The 19,255-nt window shown below is 43.1% G+C and overlaps 1 protein-coding gene across 2 annotated transcripts; it reads right to left on the bottom strand.

Annotated features, from left to right (window-relative positions):
* Positions 1-1,895: 1,895 nt before the first annotated feature.
* tmod2 (tropomodulin 2) lies at positions 1,896-18,906 on the bottom strand. 2 transcript variants are annotated; one of them, XM_079295221.1, is made up of 10 exons: positions 18,827-18,906; positions 14,213-14,433; positions 13,565-13,721; positions 7,807-7,929; positions 7,479-7,547; positions 6,511-6,641; positions 6,307-6,414; positions 6,073-6,216; positions 4,469-4,613; positions 1,896-3,855 (listed from the first exon to the last, which is right to left on the bottom strand). In XM_079295221.1, exons 2-10 carry the CDS (start codon positions 14,336-14,338, stop codon positions 3,824-3,826), a joined length of 1,035 nt encoding a protein of 344 aa, XP_079151347.1. In that variant the 5' UTR covers positions 14,339-14,433; positions 18,827-18,906; the 3' UTR covers positions 1,896-3,823. The 2 variants fall into 2 exon arrangements, with proteins under 2 accessions (XP_079151347.1, XP_079151348.1); XM_079295222.1 differs by lacking the exon at positions 18,827-18,906 and adding an exon at positions 17,821-17,931.
* Between the last annotated feature and the right edge of the window lie 349 nt (positions 18,907-19,255).

The following is a 19,255-nucleotide window of genomic DNA, read 5'->3' as shown; positions in this document are numbered from 1 at the left end:
ATGTTACCTACTTCTTCTTGTTTTCTCAGTCAGGGCACCATCACTGCTCTCCTGCAACATCTCAGCTCTCACCTTGAGGGGCTTCAGCAATGAAATCAGATAGAAGCTGCTGATTTTTTATTTCTGTCTAACTGAAAATGAGTTGGTGAATTCAGTTGGCTTTCCTCTTAAATAAACATACTACCAGTGGTATAGTAGTTTATTCAATGCGGTTTGTGAATACAGTGCAATGCGAGTGCCCTTCCCGTTCTCTCCTCTCCCTTGTAATCTGTGAGCCTTTGTTTACCAAGCGCACGAGGTCATGATGGAGAGGGACTGCTGAGAGCTTTGTTCAGGGCTGACTCACCACAGAGCAAATCATTCTGATGGGAAATCAACAGGTCAACATACCTGTTCAAGAACAGAGCCCCTGTGTGTGAAAGCTGGCTGAGGAAGAGCGGGAGGGGGAGGGCAGAAGGGGGCAGCGCTTGCTGGGGGGACAAAAGAGACACTGATTTAAAGTGTTCTCACATCAATATGTCAGCGCAAACAGTTTTGGACACAAAGACACAAGTTGACATCTGCAACTGTACAGCGTCTCTGTCTGTTTTTTTCCCAGTTCATGTGGGGGCAACTGGAGTCTCTGGGGTTGGAGTCCGTCCAGTCCAGTGATGTTTAAGCCTCGTCAGCATCATTGCCTGAGCTACACCTAATCAGACCTCCTGACCAGCAGCCGCGATAACATCGCATCTCATCCGACTGCCCATGCCAAGGAGAATATCATCCACTTCAGTTACTGATACTTGACAGTTTATGCCATTATGAGCTGGTTCCTTGTTTGGAGAGGAGTGGTTTTAGGTGACCCATTAATAAGGCTTCTCTTCTACATCAAACTAACATGGCATCCTATTTATGGCAGTGCTCTCTGGACATCAACCTCCAACAAAGACATGGACTAGAAGCTGTTGGTTATCGTCTATTTTTTTCCGAATGCGGAGGAGCAGTGCCGATTAATAGTCATGGTCTGAGGGAACAGTTGTACTGTACTTACATAAGCACACAACTGTATATTTCACTGTGAGATTCTGTTTTTTTTTTTTTTTGTCCCTTCTGGTGTGATTAACAGACACGTCTTAAACCTGCTGCTCCTCGTCATCCTCTGTTCTCACAGAGTGGAAACACTGGAGTCATTCACTGCGGCCACAGTCCACTGCCAGCACTGCAGAGTTTCTCTCTGACAGCAGCTCAACCGCACAGGAAACCCAGAGAGGGATGAGTCATGCACATGACATCATCTCTCCAGCATGTGCAAACAATCTGAAAAACTGGATCTGATTAAAGGGTGCATACGTACACCACCTAGAGTACATCCCAAACCAAACACACCGTGTATTTGAACTTGAGATTTGGCCACAACCAGCTTTAAATCTTCAGCGGTCGCGGTCGCACACGCGTCTATTGGTCAGACGACCTGCTAAACTAATGACATTCCCGTGAGCCTCGGCTTTACTGCATTTAGTGCCGATTTGAAAACCTCTCTTTCTAAATACACAAGAGATCTACAAAATAGTGGCGCTTGAAGTTCCATTGTTGGAGAGAAAGAGCAGCACGACATAGAACTCAAGGTTCACTTCCTTGAACTACTTGTGGATCTTTAACAAACATTGTAACGCTTTGATCAGCGAATGGAGTCAGTCAACTGAGGAAACTCCATCTGCTGATGAAACTCACATGTTGAAATCTACGGACATTTTCCAAAAGTGGACCGTGTGCAGTTTTTAAAAAATATAGCTTTATTTTTTATAGATAAGATATTCATGAAACTTTAAACAGATGTAGATATAGATGTATAGATATAACAGATAATATATGCCGTGTTAACACAAATACATTAAATAACTGCACAGAAGGGCAGATTGAGTATGTAAAAACATTTATTGAGGATATCGTATATTCAGCAGTGCGTTTCACCAGTCTTGTGGTTTTATACATATTCCTTATTTTAAGTCTAAACCTGGGTTTTGATCTAAAGTAAAAAAAAAATAAAAAAAAGAATCGCAGTTTTGTAGAAACTTAAATGTGTGTGCTCACTTTGTATTTTGAGATGGCATTTTACAATTAATATACACATTATGAATCACAGAATATTCGTATCAAGCCCAGGCAAAGACGCAGTTTTCCACTTTAGCTGACTGTCCACCGGCAAAGCACAGGAATGTGAAAACAAAAAGGTCCAAGAAGAAATACGAGCAGATATGACCGCGGACGAAGTACACAGACATAAAAACCCAACGTGCTGAACTCAGCCGTACAATTCTTGTCCAAGGAATGCGAGGCTGTTAGGATGAAAGAACTATTTTTGGTCGATAGAAACACGATGTTCACGAGTGACGTTGATGCCAGCATATTGTTCCTATTACACATAAAACTCCACATACAAGTTTCAAGTAATCCTGAATTAGTCCCGTTAAACCCATCTCAAGCAGGTCAGTGCACCTCAGGAAGTTCAGTGTGAGGCACGCAGAGCATGTCGTTATCCGTTACATAATGACTGACATGCTACTGCTGAGATGCTGCTGAGCGACAGTGACAGTGTGACCGAGGGTGTGCGAGGTGAAATTTAAGAAGAGGAGATGCAGTTCATAAAAACATTGCACAAAGTAGTCGCAAACCTGGGAGGTAAGACAGAAAAAGTGTTTGCCGATCTCAGTGAACTTTCCGGGAACTACTTGCTGATCATTGTGCTATAAATGGCAAATAACACAAAGTGTAATGGCATGATGTGATCTAAAAAGATTCTTGATCGTTGCTGCTTTGTATACTGCGAGGAAATAACTGACGAAGCCAAAACCCGAACCGCTTACATATCGACACTCTCAGCACTGCTTGTGTTAGTCTTTGGCATGGCGAAGCATCAGAGGAACCCTGTGTGTTGAGCACTTTTACAGTACAATCCCAATTTGACTGGACACAAAATATCCAGACCTATTTATAACTTCCTGTTAAGGGAAAAAAAAGTGATCAGAATAACCACCATCAGAATTTGAACCGTATGAAAACAAGATGTTCGGTTAGATTAAACGGGTTTAGATATATAAAAAAACACTATGCACTGCTGCGTACAGTATTCGTTTCACATAAGAGGGTGAGCCAGCAGCTGACTTAACCGTTAAAACACACACACAAGTCAAGCCGGCGTTACAAGGCCACCCCAATAAATGGTGATCTGATCACATGACCGTCAGCATTCTGCCAGTAAGCTGTGGTTCTAACAGACCGGTCTGACTTTGCTTCCCGTCTCTTCCCGATGCCGACGTCAACATCAACTTGAGAGCCGTCTCTAACGATCTGATGTCAAATTCTGCTAGTTCGTGATACAGGTGTTCCTCTGGGAGCTTCGGCCTCAAACTACCACTGTATACAGGGCTCCCTCAATGTTAGTTATTGTTTCCACTCAGCGGTTATTGTTGTGTCTGTTACTTGGTAATGTGCATGTTTATTCCACATGATTATAGCGTCGTAGAAAAGGAAGAAAAAAAATTAAAAGTCTGGACAGATCACATAAAGGTGCAAAAAAAACAAAATTACTAAAAGCTAATCCAATTTACACCTTCAATAACAATATAATAATAACCATAAGTATGAACATGTAAATGGGGGAGGGTAATTCCAGTTATTTCCCTTCTTCTCAGATGTATGTTGCGGTTGAGCGCGCCTTGCCCCACAGTTTGGCACAAGACTTAAGTTTCCACACAGTGAGATGAGACCAGGGCATCGCTGGAGAGTATTCCACATGGTGAGATGAAACAAGAGGATTGGGTGGGAGGCAGGTGGGGCTCCGTCCCTACAGGTCCGCTTCCACTCGCCTTTTGCGGACTGAAGAGGAAAAGTACAATGAAAAACAGCAAAATGCATGATTTGTCTTTTTTACTTTTTCACAAAATCAGTTGATTGACGGAGTAAAGAACGTACGAACGAACAACTGCGAACATGCTACACAGCCTACGCAGGCCTGTTAGTTTATCGTGGAAACACCAAGTGACTCCTCACGAGCTCAGCGGTCACATTTTTAGACCCATTTCAACAGCAGGTGTCAGCGTGTGCAGAAAAACAAGAAGTGAGATGTCGTCACTCTCAAAGCTGCGTGATCACACCGTGTCAATGTCCGTACTGTTAATTCAGTCAAACACTTCGATGCACTGGCACACTTAAGAGTCACACCCATGCACCAGACCTGTGCTACCTCGACTCTGACAGGACGGGGAACTAAAAGAGAGCAGACGGTCGTCACTGTGGACGGACGTGGAAAAAACAACAACATTGTAGAGACTGATGAACGGCAGACATGTTGGAATTGTTGTGACTCATTCTTCCAAAGAGAGAGAGCGATATACCGGGGGGAAGATAACGTAATGGGCAACGAGTCACCCAGTTTTTGCAAGTTTGAACAAATCTCAAATGAGTGTGTGTGTGTGTGTGTGTGTCATACCCAGGTCGTTGTTCTTGGTGATAGCTGCGCCAGCTCTGGAGCGAGGTCCTTGCTGGGTGAAGTGGTAGCCAAACTTCACGACGCTGTTGTTGTCTTCCAACATTTTAGCAATCTCCATCTCTACGGTAGTACCCAGCTGCTGCCTCTGAGATACACACACACACACACACACACACACACACTTATCAGAACTTCACTTTGGTTTGAAGCAGGGGTCTCAAACTCATTTTCACTCCGGGCCACATCAGCATTGTGCGTTTGCACAATCCCACGTGAAGTATTTCATGTGTTTTAAAGCCACGTTTAAAGTAGTCTTCAATGTTCTCACAATACATTTCCATTTCAAATGTACAGTAACCAGCCAAAGAGCTGCTTCTGTGTTTAAGTATCTCTCATTTTGACTTTCTATCTCAGAATTATGACTTTCTATCTCATAATTTCGACTATGGGGATATTGTTATTATGAAAGTCTAACTTTAAATAAATTTATTTTTATTTTTTGCTGGCGGATTCGCAGGCCACATAAAATGACGTGGCGGGCTGCATTCACCCCGTGGGCCGGGAGTTTGAGACCCCTGGTTTAAAGACTATAACAGTGTAGGAAATTTAGGTTTAGAAGTGTGCTTTAAGAAATCATAATTAGAAGTGTTTTATAATTAATAATTAGAAGATTCATAATTATAGGAGTGTTTTAGAATTTAAAGTTAGTGTTTCTTAGTGGAATTTGTAGCACCTTTAGAGGTGGATATTAAAATGATAGCAAGTACTTGGGGAGTACCATCTATGCTTGTAAAACGTGTGAAGTTTTTGCCAAAAGTTGCAAATCCTTATCTTTAATATAGTATGTTTAAGAGTAGCGTAGGGACACAGAGATTTTTAGACAGGCATTTTCAGGTCACACCCGTGCGAGGGTCTTCAGCAGACTGACGCCAGGAGGAGTCTGCTGGAGTTAGCCAATAGGAACTAAGATGGACAATATGGGAGGGGATTTCAAACTGAACAGGAAGTGCGGAGAAAGGATTCAGTCTCTTTTCTCTCGTCTCAACGTGGGGACAGCTGTGTTTTCCAGGCTGAGACGCGAGTGATTTGCTTCTCCGCGCAGACCGTATTATTATATATTCTGTTAGTAGTGTACTTCACTTTGTAATTGTACTAGCTTCAGTAGGATTAAATACTTTTGATTGTAAATCAGTTTATGGTAGATTTTACTATCGAAGCGACTCTCTGTGGAGCGTATTCAGCGGCCCTCCCTCGTGTGAGGAAGATTGAGACCCTCCACAACAGTAAGTCAGGCCCAAGAGTTGTAGCACAGGGAAATGCTTTAACGTCTTTCCCACTACTGGAAACACTCAGCCCGTCTTTTACTCAGGCAGAGGTTCGTGTTGGTTGGCATTTTCTCTAAATGCACAACAATAACATTTTCTACTACTTTAGCCTCCATTTTATTCAGAAGCGTGCAAAGACTTCTTCAGTCACAAGTTCCCTGTAATCATCTACACTGACCCTGGATGAAAAATAATACAAAAGATACTTTATCGTCATAATCTTTAATTCCACGGGGATTTAGTGAACTTCATGAATATCTGTATAAGAGCAGCTGGTACCTGGTTGTCTATCTTGATCTCTGTGAGGGTGTCATTGTCTCGCAACGCATCAACCAAAGCCTGCACCCCTGTCCCGGTAATGAAGTTGGACTCCAAGTTCAAACTTTGCAACGTCTTGTTCTCTCGTAGCATTTCACTGAACACCTGACAGGAGGAAATAAAGCAAGGACGTAAATACGGAGCTGTCAGGTGTCAACAAAGCCAAATAAAAGCCCACAAGCCACTCCCTCTCACCACAGCAATCGGGTCGTTACTCCGTGTTGCTGCCAGGCTGAACTTCTTGACGTGCGTGTTCTTCTCCATGGCTTTAGCGAAGTCCTTCAGCGTGGGAATTGGAACGTTCTGGAAAAAAACACCAAAAGACACGCCGTCATCAGTCCAGGAATAGACGAGCATATGCACACCCTGAGGCTCTGAAAAGCTTGCGTTTCTGCGTACCTTGATGTTGTTGAGGTTGACCTCTGTTAGGGAGCTGTCATTGCTTTTTATCCGCTGCAGAGTTTCTTCTACATTGGTGGGATTGGGAGGCTCATCAAACACTGGGTTCATCTTCTCCCCTTTGACCACATCTAGAAGAGACACACAGGCAGAGGTAGAGATACTGATCCAGACCCAGAGCTCTTTTCCTTCCTCCCCTCATGTAAATGAGCCCAAGAACGAGGCTGGACCAAGTGCAGGGAGGCGGGGTTCAAGGACACGCTCGAGCATCCGGGTAATTACACCTGAACTATATTCTCTGAAGTCAAATTTTCTTTTGCGTCGGGCACCACAGAGCAACTTTCATAGGAATGAACAGCGAGCCGCCTCCAATGCTGTATCCAGTCACATCAACTAAACTGACTTAAGGCAGGTTGCTGACTCACTGAGGAGAAGATTAGCAGTGACGACTAAAACGAGCAGTAACTTTAAGAAGCACAGAGAGAAAATTAATACAATTTAAAATTGTAAGTTAATGCTTCATCCATATGCTTTTGTTAGAGCACAAGAACAGCACTTTGCTATGTTCTGTAACTAGTGTAGCATTGAAGCATGGTGGAAGCAAGCTAGCTAACTAGCCAGCTGTCTGCTAGTTAGCTAGCTAGGTGGCTTTGTCCACCATGCTTAAATGCTGCAACGGTAACAGAAATTGATCAGAACAGTTGGCTGGTGTCCAACAGCAGCTTTGTGTCCAACAGTCCTTCCGCTTCACTGCGAAGATAGGCCGCGCTACGTAGCTTACTAGCCAGCCATCCATCTCCGGAGCTGCGTCTCTTTTTTCGGCGCGCTGCGACACTTTACGGCCCCACTGACGTATGTTGCCACCATGACAACAAACAATTGTCATTTTTTGTACTAGTCAAATGACCACAGAAAACAGTTAAATTTTCAATTCTATTTCTATGGTCAACTTCTCCGATTGTACTTACTGTTGTAACCGTCTTTAGAAGCATCGTATGTCTGGCTACTGGTGACCAGCGTGTGAACACCCAGGATCGCTGCAAAACAAAAGCAGACCATCAGCAGCTGTGAGGAGTCAGTGTGAACGCATGTGTTCTTCAGGGATCAGTGAATGAGAGGTAACCATCTCAGTAAGCCCGTTCATGAAAGGAGCTTGTGTTTAACTGTCCCAGCAGACTGTTGTGTTTCGACTACAACATCTTCCTCTTCAAAGAAACCTTCATACAGAGTAATGTGCTTTTAAGCCTTTAAACAACGACTTCTTGGCTTTCTCAAAAGGTGTTTATTCATTCTTACCTGCTAGATCACACAGCTCCGTATCTGTGGCGCTGGATAGGGCCTCCTCTAGTTCTGGATCGAGGGTTGTGACTTCTTCCTGGCGTGTTTCTATCGGTCTCTGCTTCGGAATAAATGCTTTACCTATGGAGAGAGAAGGAATGGAGAATTTGTTTACATCATCATTCAGCCTCCATAAAAATAGGGCAGGCAAGAAATTACTTGACAGAAGAAACTGGTGCATGGGTGAAGGTTTTATGAGGCGTTACACAACCTCCAATTTCTATAAAAACATCAAACTGTTACCAGTCTGTTATTGTGACTTGTTCTTTTCCTTCAGTCGTTGCTATCCTCTTGCCTTGTGCAACAATCGTGAGACTGCATGACTACAAAGTGCTGTGTGTGTGTGTGCCTACAAGTAAATGGACACAGTCCCAGGTAAAGCAACTGTGTGTGTGTGTGTGTGTGTGTGTGTGTACACATGTATGTGTGTAAGTCAAGTTGCAACAAGTCCAGGCCCCCTGTTATTTTACACAGCATTCCCCAAACATCAGCATTTCAGAGCAGCCATGACAGCCTGACAACTTTGGTATTGCCATAGTAACGGAGGGAAGAGACGGAAAGAATGAAGGAAGTTATGGAACAATGACTGGAGTCTAATCTAAACACTTGCACTTGACGGAAAGACCAGTCCAGGGTGCCAGTCGCTTCTATGAGTCTGTCTCCTTCAACAAAAACACCCCTAGAACCCCCCCTCCCCCCTTTTCAAGCCAGTCAAATTGTTCAAAAGGGTCCAGAGTGGGGGGGGGGGGGGGGGGGGGGTGCTCTGGCACTTCCTGAAAGCCAGTAAACAGTAAAATACAGTCATCAGGCAGCATCCTGTGCCAGTCCCTCCGGAGCGACATTTAGCCCGTCAGGGGCCCAAAAAACATACAGAGCCAAAAGACTGACGGCCCCAAATTCTTCATCTGTAGGATTCCTGAAGAGCGTATATCATGGACTGAATGAGGAGAGTACATTGGGGCTCATGTTGTACTATTAGGGCTATAGGCATGTTGATAACACAGTGTCTGCCTGTAACTGGAGTACAGAGATTCTTTAGTCATGGGAGATTTTCTCATTCACACAAGCAATGCCTTAAGCGTATATATCATGGCTGCCATTTGGCTGAAAAATCACCACAGTACTGCTATGGATGCAAAAGCAGTACTGTGAAGTTGTTTTGTTTTGTTTACAAAAGATAACAGCACAAAATGAGAGGTAAGCATCCCTCATTGCACAAAAAAACTGTTTACATACAACTACAGCAAGTGAGATGGGTCAGCTGAACCCAGACGATTGTCTCTAAACTCTCATTGGTGTTTATAGTTAACAGTTTCGTTTTCTCTTCCAAATAAGTTTTGCTAACCCGTGGCTTTGTTGACCGCATTTAGAAATTAGTTGAAAATGTCAAAAATATGATGCAATCAACCGGAGTAATCCTGAAAATTTGAACTATTATAACACTTGAGCAGCAAATCTGCAGTAAGTGATTGATTGCCTTTGCTGTACCCGTTCCGTTACACACGGCTACGAATGCCAACGACAACAACCTCAACAGACACAAGGTTGAACAGAAGCATGCTGTGAATGCTCCAACTAGCGCAACAAGTAAGTATTATTACACATGACGAGTAAAGTCAACTGTGCCCGTTAAAACACAATTTGTACGTCTTCCTTCAACAACTTCAACCGGCATCCAGCCAGAACCTCCTAATGTGAATAATGTTCCTAAACATCCAAGGACATTAAGGATTGAACAATGGATTATAGAATACAATAAGAGAAACTGACCCAATATAATAACTAAGTGGTTAAAAGGCTGCAATGGTTGCCATGGCATTCAAGCAGGCCGGTTTCCTCTGAAATGTGTGTTATTGAACACACACACACAATTTATCAGCAGGGGGTTGAGTTTAACAAGGGGAAGAGAATCAGCTACATTCCACAGAACCACCACAGTGATTTGAGTTTTCCATGTTGTCATAGGGCGTGCACACACACACACACAGTATAATTCCTAACAGGCCAGGGGGAAGATGTCAGCTCCATGTTTCCTCTCCAGTGAGGGAGTAACTTTCAGATCTCTTGAGATCCAACAAAAGAAATTCCTCTGGACAATAGTTTCAGCCAAGTAATGTTTCTACTTCTCACTTTGTTTGTGTGTCACACTGTCACTTAAACCAGCTTCCGTTGTCTCTCTTCTAGAAAGTGACTAAGGTTACCACAAGTATGTCTTAAAACCTGTTTGAGCACAACTGGTTTCTCTCGAGAAGATCGGGTTATTTCGTTGACAGCGACATCGATCCCATCCGGATGAGCGGTCGGTGATTATGTCACCTTTCTGTGAGTCTTGCCACATGACATCTACTGAGTTGTAGTGGTGTCACGGATCGATCCGTGATCCGTTCGGATCAGCCCTCACGGTTCGGATCAGCCCTCACGGTTCGGATCAGCCCTCACGGTTCGGATCAGCCCTCACGGTTCGGATCACTTGTGAACCGCGGATCAATCGAGTATTTTTTTTTTACAGTGTAATCATCAGTGTGTAATAAAGTTCTCCTGCTGCTGTTCCTTTTCAAGTAACAAGTCCCCGGATATCAATGCAGAGTGTCAGTGAACAGATATAAAGCAGTAGTGTGTTCACGTGAACGGAGCAGCTTAGAAGCATTTAACGGTGAAGTCATGGCGAGCGGAGGAACGTCAGAAGCCGTGGCGTCATTTAAGTCGCAAGTTTGGGAGCATTTTGTCTTCCCTGTAACATATAATGACGGATGAGGGTGGTGGACAAAGCGTTACGGTATGTCGGCGTTATTTAAAGAGAGACACACGACAACGGCAAAACATCGGCATGTCCACACTTATGAAGAGACACCATCCCGTCTGTCAGCGACGGGGACACTCCGGTGTAGAAAACAAAGGATTTCTAAATCTGGTTAAAATGCTTGAGCCACGCTACGAAATCCACTCACGCACCCACTTCAGTATGAAGCTGTTCCAGGCCTCTATGAGAAGGAAAAGACTGACTGCTTTCACCACGGCGGAGTGATTCTTAGTCCGGTGCTGTAGACACGCCCCCTCTGTGAGAGTCACACACACACACACACACACACACCTGGTTCAGGTGCTGACAGAAGTATCAGAGTGAAGCTAGACAGGCCCAATAATATTCCAGTCACCACAGAAAGGTCGACCCTCTCCCCAGAGAACGGAGATATTCTCATCTTTTTGAAAATAATGTCACAGTAATGGTAAACATTATTGGGTATTTGAATGGCATAACCTGACAGGAAGTAAACACAGACCCAAGTTGTTGCCGAGCAGTTCAGTGTAAACAGTGGAAGCTAGCTCACTAGCTGTTTCTTTCTTTCAGTGTTGATGAAAGGACGAGGATATCAGAATTGAGTATTCTTGAATGTTTTATTTTTATTTATTTATTTCATTTTGTTTCAAATTGGACATCTTCAATATTTTTGTTTTCATGTAAGACTATCGCCCAAAGTTCTTTGATTTAAGTGTTCTGGAAGTTCTTTAATTAATAAATGGAAAGCAAAGTTATATTTGTTTCCTCCCCTTTTCTTTGTTGATCTGAAAAATGATCCGGACCGAGACTCCTGAACCGTGATCCGAACCGAACCGTGAGGTTTGTGATCCGTGACACCCCTACTGAGTTGTGACAAAAGACCATTTCATTCTCCCCTAGGTAGACTACTGGCAGATATCGCAGACTGTTGTAATGGTGAAGCATCCCACATCCAAGGCCATGGTTATTTTTACAACTTCAATTGCTATAAAAAAAGCCTGATTATATAACTGAGTATCACATGCAACCGCTGTTACAGAAAAGGTTAGTTATGTGGCATTAGGACATCGTTACGGGCATGAGACAAAGTTGCACAGCTGGACTCACAGTATGCACCTCTGCACGCATCCCTGCCATTCAAATAAGGCCTTCGGCTCTGGTTTGCATAGTTTTGTCCGAGGAAAACGTGAGCCTGAGCTAGGGCTGGGCGATAAATCGATTTAATCGATTAATTCGAATGTGTGCTTTAAGGCGATGTGTTTTATTGAAAATCGAGAAAATCGCCCCCACCCCTCCCCCCCGTTGGGTTCCCGTAGTAGAGTGCGCGCGCATTGTTTACAAACTAAAACAATGTCACCGCCGCCGCCGCCGCCACCTCACAACAACAACCCAGCATTTTGGAGACATTCACCAACTGTACTCCGCATGAGCAGAAGAGTGCCCGGTGGAAAGCCATCACGGATGCAGTCGCGATGTATATCGCAAAAGATATGGTGCCCATATACACCGTGGAAAAGCCGGGGTTTATTCACCGTCTCAAAGCTTTGGACCCCAGGTACGTGCTACCAAGCCGTAAACATTTTTCTGACGTTGCCTTGCCTCGGCTGTACAATAGTACACGCCAAAGGATCTCTGCGGAGCTGGAGGGGATGTCATTCTACTCCGCAACAACTGACCTGTGGTCCAGCAGGTTGACCCAGACACCGATCCACTTGACTGGTGGAAGCGTCACCAACTTAACTTTCCAAGGCTAAGTACTTTAGCAAAGAAATACCTCTCTGTGCCAGCTACAAGTGCCCCCTCTGAGAGGCTTTTCAGTGTGTGGGGGGGGGCATTGTTACATGCCACCGTGCATGCCTGAAGCCAGAGGTAGTAGACAGGCTTGTCTTCCTGGCAAAAAATATTTAGAAAAAACATGCACTACTGTTTAATACTGTTGGTTATGTTGTGAATGCACTTGATTTTGTTTACATGCACTTATTTACTGTGCAAAATATGTTATGTTGATGTTAGATCAGATGTTGCACTTTTGAAAATGTGAATGTTAAAGGGTCACATACATTTTATTTCATGCTGTGTTTGTATCAGTGTATTCAGTTAGAAAAGCTTACTGTAAAAAGTTACATTTGCACAGTTGTTTACAATGGAAGGCTACTATTTAATGCCATTTAATGTTATGTTTAATTTAATTTTATATTTAAATGATTCAGGCAAACAAAAGAGTGACCAAATACTTTTTGTATACTACAGGCACCTTTCTACAATGTTCAGGTTTTGTTTGCACTTTATTTTTATCAACCTACTTGGGAAAATCATCACAAAATAAAAGAAAAAAATGTTTTCAACAGCTTCTGTCATCTGCAAAAAATTTTGGGGGAAAAAAATCGATTTAAATCGTGAATCGGATTTTTTGTAAAAAAATCGGAGATTTTTTTTTTAGGCCATATCGCCCAGCCCTAGCCTGAGCACAAGTCGAGGTTTACTAACGTCTAGTCTGCAAACTGAACTGGACTAACATCAATAAACAGAGGGACTCATTCCTTTGACACTCACTGCCTCCAGTCCCCTGGTACAAAAACACCTCCCCCACACTGCTGTATGTTGCATAAGAGCAGACATGCATTAATAACACCGGCTTTAGACAGCAGAATAGTAATTACCGCTGCGTGTTCGTCCTGCTGATGCAGGCACAAACAGAGAGCTCATCCCATGAGGAACACGTCACTAACAGGTGACAGCGCAGCACTAATGACGCTCCTAATGAGAGGGAGGCGTGATGCACTACGTTACACTGTAAACACTGTAAAGACACGCCCTCGCTGAGGGGAAACACTCAACGTTGTCTGCATTGATTTGTACCTGACCTATCGGGATTGAGGTTCATTGAAAGTACTTTAAATGAGGAGGTTTTAAAATAGTAAATACTCAAACACACACCTTTTCTCTCCCCAGTGAAGGACAGTATATCGTCTCTGTCCTTGTAATCCATGGCTTCCTTCTCCAGGTACTTCAGAAGGCCATCCCTGTTAAATGACCCGGTAGCTCCCTTAGCCGTCTGGTCCTTCTGACGTAAGCCCGCTGGGAGAAGAGCATTCTGAGGAGAGGAGACGAGGAGACACTTTAGACCTAGAGGACTTCAATACACTCACTATAGAGGTGGATAACGGGTATATGCTGAAATGATGAGGTTATTTTAAGCTGTTAAAACACCTGTATGCCTTCTATATGATGAACAAAATACACAAAACTTGATTGACGTGAACAAAAGGCGGAAAAACTCCCAAATAAACACACAAACACTTGGCAGCCTGCTGACAGAGAATCCAAGGGTGGACAAATCCACCCTTGGATTTTAATGTGTGATGTTCAACATATCCCATGAAATTAAGTTATGATTGTGTGGAATAATATATATATTTTTTGTGAAAACTGGAGCATGTCCAAGATTGTAGCTGTGTCCCTTATTTGAGAAAGTTAATTATCGCTGCAAAGATTGTATTTGAGTGGATGAAATACTGTTTTTATTGTCCTTCTCCCTCCCACTAAAGAGCCCTGGAGCGCCTCCAACCCTCACTGAGTCCTGACCTCAGGGTCCATCTCTTCCAGTGCCGTCTCCAGCTGTTTGAGCTCCTCCGCCGACAGTTTGTTGAGGATTTCATCTTCGTCGAGGTCCTTGTACTTCTCCAGGTCCTTCTTGAATGACAACGCCATGGTGCCAGCTGTGGCTCGCTAAGCAACACTGAACAACAGACCGCAGCCACAACGTTCCCTCTCCAGCTCACTGCTCCAGACCAGGGAGCGGCTTCCTGAGGACCAACACAAGGAAAACAGTCATGATGACGGGGCGTGGGATGCATTTTAATGTACCTGACTAAATCAATGCAATAGCAATATGAGTAATAGCAATATATCGAAATTGAAATATACATTGTTCATCTTATCGCTGGGAAACAATAGTTGATCACAGCTGGGCTGGATAAGGAGGCCTTGCGATGATGCAACACACACACAGCTGGAGCAAAATAAGAACATTCTCAGGCTCATACAAATCACCTGACCACTCCCATGAGGATCACCAACTGCTCTTGTCAACACCCTAACTTTGGAAAACACCAAGAAGAAGCACAAGAAGCTCATTCTCCTGGATATGAAAATGCATGTATGCATTTTCCTTCTAGGGACTAAGGGCCAGAAAATAAAGGGAAATTGCAACAGTAGCAAGAAAATACTGGAGTAAACTGTAAGTAGATGCACCCCAGTGAAGATTAAATAAAGCTCAGATAAGTGAGGGAGTGAGTGTGTACCCTGTCAAACAAAACGAAGAGCCTTCTCTTCCCTCTCCCACGCTACGGACGACCACTTAATGACCTCGTGATTTCGAGATTCCCTGCAGGACTCCACAGATGGCTTCCGTCCTAGTCGCTCACACACCCCGACACTGTAAACACACTCAAACTTACTTTCCCCAAACGGCTTGCTCACGCTATAATAACAAAACATAAACGTTCGTGCAAATACAGACAATACTGGTACAACAATTAGTAACTTGCTGGAACATTGCACCAGTCTTACTGATTCATGTCAACTGTGAGATACAGCACCGTCTCTGAACTCATTACAGCAGGGAGAAACAACTTGTGCTTTAACTCTGGTTTAGCCGAGGATTCTTTCAACTTTTACGGCCATTTCCCCGGAGCTGCCTGAATGATTTATCCAGTTTAGAGGAATTCCCTCAGAGTCAGACACTCTCTGTCTCCCACTGTTCAGTTCTCCACAATCCAGGCTCTGTGCTGGACTAATTCTTCCCATCACCTCCTCCATTACACCACTACAACTACTCACATTTATTTCTGATTATTATAATAGTCATAGCGGGGACATTTGCCAGCCTGAGAGCCGGCAGACGAAGCAGGGCCCAAATGTCAACACCGATGTCTTTAATAAAAAATTGTATGAATGTAACGAGCAACAAAATAAATGCCCCAACGCTCCGCTGGGCATAGTTAAATCTGAATCTGGAAAACAGAGTCAGTACAGTAATAATTAGTAGTGCACGGCTCCTGCAGGGTATTATTATCACACCTTACTGGGAGGAAGGTGATCAGCCATTCACGCTGCAACGAAGCTAAGCCAATGTGTTAGTGGAACAATATAAATGGATATTAAAATCTGGCCCAGAGACAACAAAAACGCAGGACGTCTGGTCAGATGTTTCTGGAAAGAGGAGTTTTGGTCATCTTTCATAATAAACACCGAGACGTCCTGGGGCACGAAAAACGCATAAAGGCTTTACTGTGATTATGTGAAAGTGAAGACTTTGATGTATTCTGCCAAAAAAGCCGTCACATCCAGGTCCAACGCCATTCATTTCCCGCCACACAAGTCAAATATTTGCTGAGGAGGGAGAACATATGAAAAGATGATCTGGAAAAAGCGAAGACGTAAGGTGAGGATAAATAAGCGTTAAGTCGCACTCGCGCGCACACACACACGCACGGTACTTTTTTTTGGGGGCGTGCGGACAGAAGAGTAATGGAGCATGCGGACAGGGATAATGATGGCAATGGGTAGTAGAGACACAGAGGATCCATTAGTCCAATCTGATTGATTCCTTCCTCCCTCTCCTCTCTTCTAATCCTTCAAGACAACAACAGATGGCTAGGAGCCAATAATACAAACACCTTCCTCGCACTGACCAGTGCAGTCACGCTACTTTTGAACATAAACATATTACTGAGGACTGCACAAAGGACAAAGCCACAAATATCATGATTTAAGTTCACCTGACAGGCTAGATGTTTAGTGGTCAAGTTCATGTGATGAATACCTGGCAGATTTGAGCAAGACCAAAAGACGTATGGTCACATTAAAAAGGTTAAACCAAGCCTTTGCAGAAGAAAATAAAAATAAAAATAAAAATAATATATATATATATATATATATATATATATATATATATATATATATATATATATCCACTGTATGTGTGCATGAAAGACCAAAATACGCTGTGAGTAGGGCTAACAATCTGTTTCTCCTGGTTTCTTTCATGGGCAAAATACTGACCACGTTCTTTTAGATATCAAGAAATAGAAAAGTGAAACGTAAAACATCCGTTTCCATCTCTTTCATCCCCACCACCCCAAAAATGTTTTTAAGTGAAATGTTTTAAGTGAAATGTTAAGTGTGTGATACAATATCAGACGTCATCTCAGATATCTCTTGCTTATATCATATAACCGATAGCATCTTTAAAAAAAAAAACACACTCCATCAAGTATAACTGTTGAAATCAATATCCAGGTCACTGTTTTAGATCTAAGGGGCTGAAGCTGGAGGAAAAGTAAAACTTGCAGCTCAGAGATGAACAGGAAGCACTGACTGGTTATTGCATTATTATAGAGCCTCGCCCCATCAACGCAGAGAAAGACTATAGTTAGAATGACCCAGCTCTGCAACTCATGGGACAAGAGTGTGCACTTCCTCCCACCTACTCTCTACAGTCTTATTCTGTCTCTCCCCCCTGTAGTTACTCAGTTTTCCTTTATCCGTTTTATCTTACGCCTCCTAAGGTGCCTGGAAGTGTCAGAAATGATAGAAAACAGATGGAAGGAGAGAGAGAGAGAGAGAGAGAGAGCCAGCAACAGAGGGTCTGATCATGCTGTCGCTCAGGTATGTTCACTGCAATACATTAACAAGAAAAAAAAAAATCAGACAACATGGGTGTCAGGAGACTAAAATGTGTTGTGTATGTCCATACGACTCCTGTGCAGATATGGCAAGGGCCATACAGGAAGTGGTGCGTTTCTCAAACAATCACACATGATTTCTATGCTCACCCCCGTTTTCACCTTTCAGACACACTGATTACACTGATTTCAAGTTATGCCTTTCAGCTCAACAAGGACTTGCGAGGGCTGGAGTATGAATGACGCAGGTTCAAGAAAAGTTACCATTTCCACGCCTTCAAACAAAAAAACAACTAATGACAGTTGCTATTCACTGCTGTGGCTGCATTAAACCAAGGGTGAAACCAGGCACTCACGGCCCAGTGAAAAGTATGCAGGTCCAACAAATGCTAGCCGAGGAGTCTGTTTATCTGCAATACGGCACACTGCAGAGGCTGGTACGGTAGGCAGTATCACCAAAAATGCCATGTCAGCAGCAGTCACCATGACATTCCACTCAGTTACCTGCTGCACACCTTCAGGAGGGTCCCCTGTCTTCAGGCTTTGAGGGTAAACCCCTCTTTCCTAAGCAGACTTGGACCACACCCTTTATTCACCCTTGAGCCCTGCGGGCAAAACTAGCTTTGGGAGCACACACACACACACACACACACACACACACACACACACACACACACACACACACACACACACACACACACACACACACACACACACACACACACACACACACACACACACACACACACACACACACACACACACACACACACACACACACACACACACACACACACACACACACACACACACACACACACACACACACACACACACACACATATATATATATATAAACCCTCACGTTAGCTATTGAACAAGGAGTCGACTAAACGACCTTACACCTGTCAAACAAGTAGAAGTGCTGCTGGAGCCACAGCCTTTCACTAGCTAACCCTACACACTCGCGTGAGTCATCACACCAAAGGTATGTCCTAACAACACTGAAGCTATTGTCTTAGCCAAACAGAGAATCAAGGTATTGATGCCCCGTCTGTAAAATGCATTGTCAGGCTCACAGGGAGGGGCAGCTGAGATGAAATGCATATCTAATAGTTTGAACCATCTCTTGTTCGCTAACTCGCTCCTGACATGTTTATGATTATCACTGACAGTGATCGCTGACAGTAAACACGTTGATAGTGACTTAGAAGAAAAGGTACCACACATTAGCTGAGGAAGAGTTAAAGCCAGACCAAGCGCTTCATGAGACACTCACTTTGGTAACTTGCCAGCGTTTCATTTGTCTGATGATGCAGCAACACAACGATAACAAGTAGGTTAACAGTTAGCAGCTAACAGCTAGCAGTGGACTCAAGTTGCTAGCCGTTTAACGTTAGCTAAACCACCATGTAAAACACTACGGATAGAAAGTTTCCTGAGTTTACATACTAAATCTTAACCCCCTAACTATATATATATATATATATATATATATATATATCCTTACCTGTTAATGGGACCTAACTAAAAGTCCCCAAATAATGCGTTGTCTTCAGAGCTTGATTTTTCACTTACTCTGCCCAAGAGCGGAAACACAGGAAGGGAGAGCCAGCGCATTCTCTGAGTGCCGTGTGATGGAACCAATAGACAGAGAGTCTGCCACACATAAGCCAATGGTGTATATTAGCCCGCCCTTTTATCTCGACGAACCAATCAGATACGAGACAATAAAATAAAATAAAATAAAATAAAATAAAATAAAATAAAATAAAATAAAATAAAATAAAATAAAATAAAATAAAATAAAATAAAATAAAATAAAATAAAATAAAATAAAATAAAATAAAATAAAATAAAATAAAATAAAATAAAATAAAATAAAATAAAATAAAATAAAATAAAATAAAATAAAATAAAATAAAATAAAATAAAATAA

The sequence above is a fragment of the Melanostigma gelatinosum genome, assembly GCF_949748355.1.
Source record: "Melanostigma gelatinosum genome assembly, chromosome: 2".
In the NCBI taxonomy this organism is placed as follows: domain Eukaryota; kingdom Metazoa; phylum Chordata; class Actinopteri; order Perciformes; family Zoarcidae; genus Melanostigma; species Melanostigma gelatinosum.
Note: the sequence above shows the minus strand (reverse complement) of the source record. Positions and strands in the feature narration are given on the sequence as shown.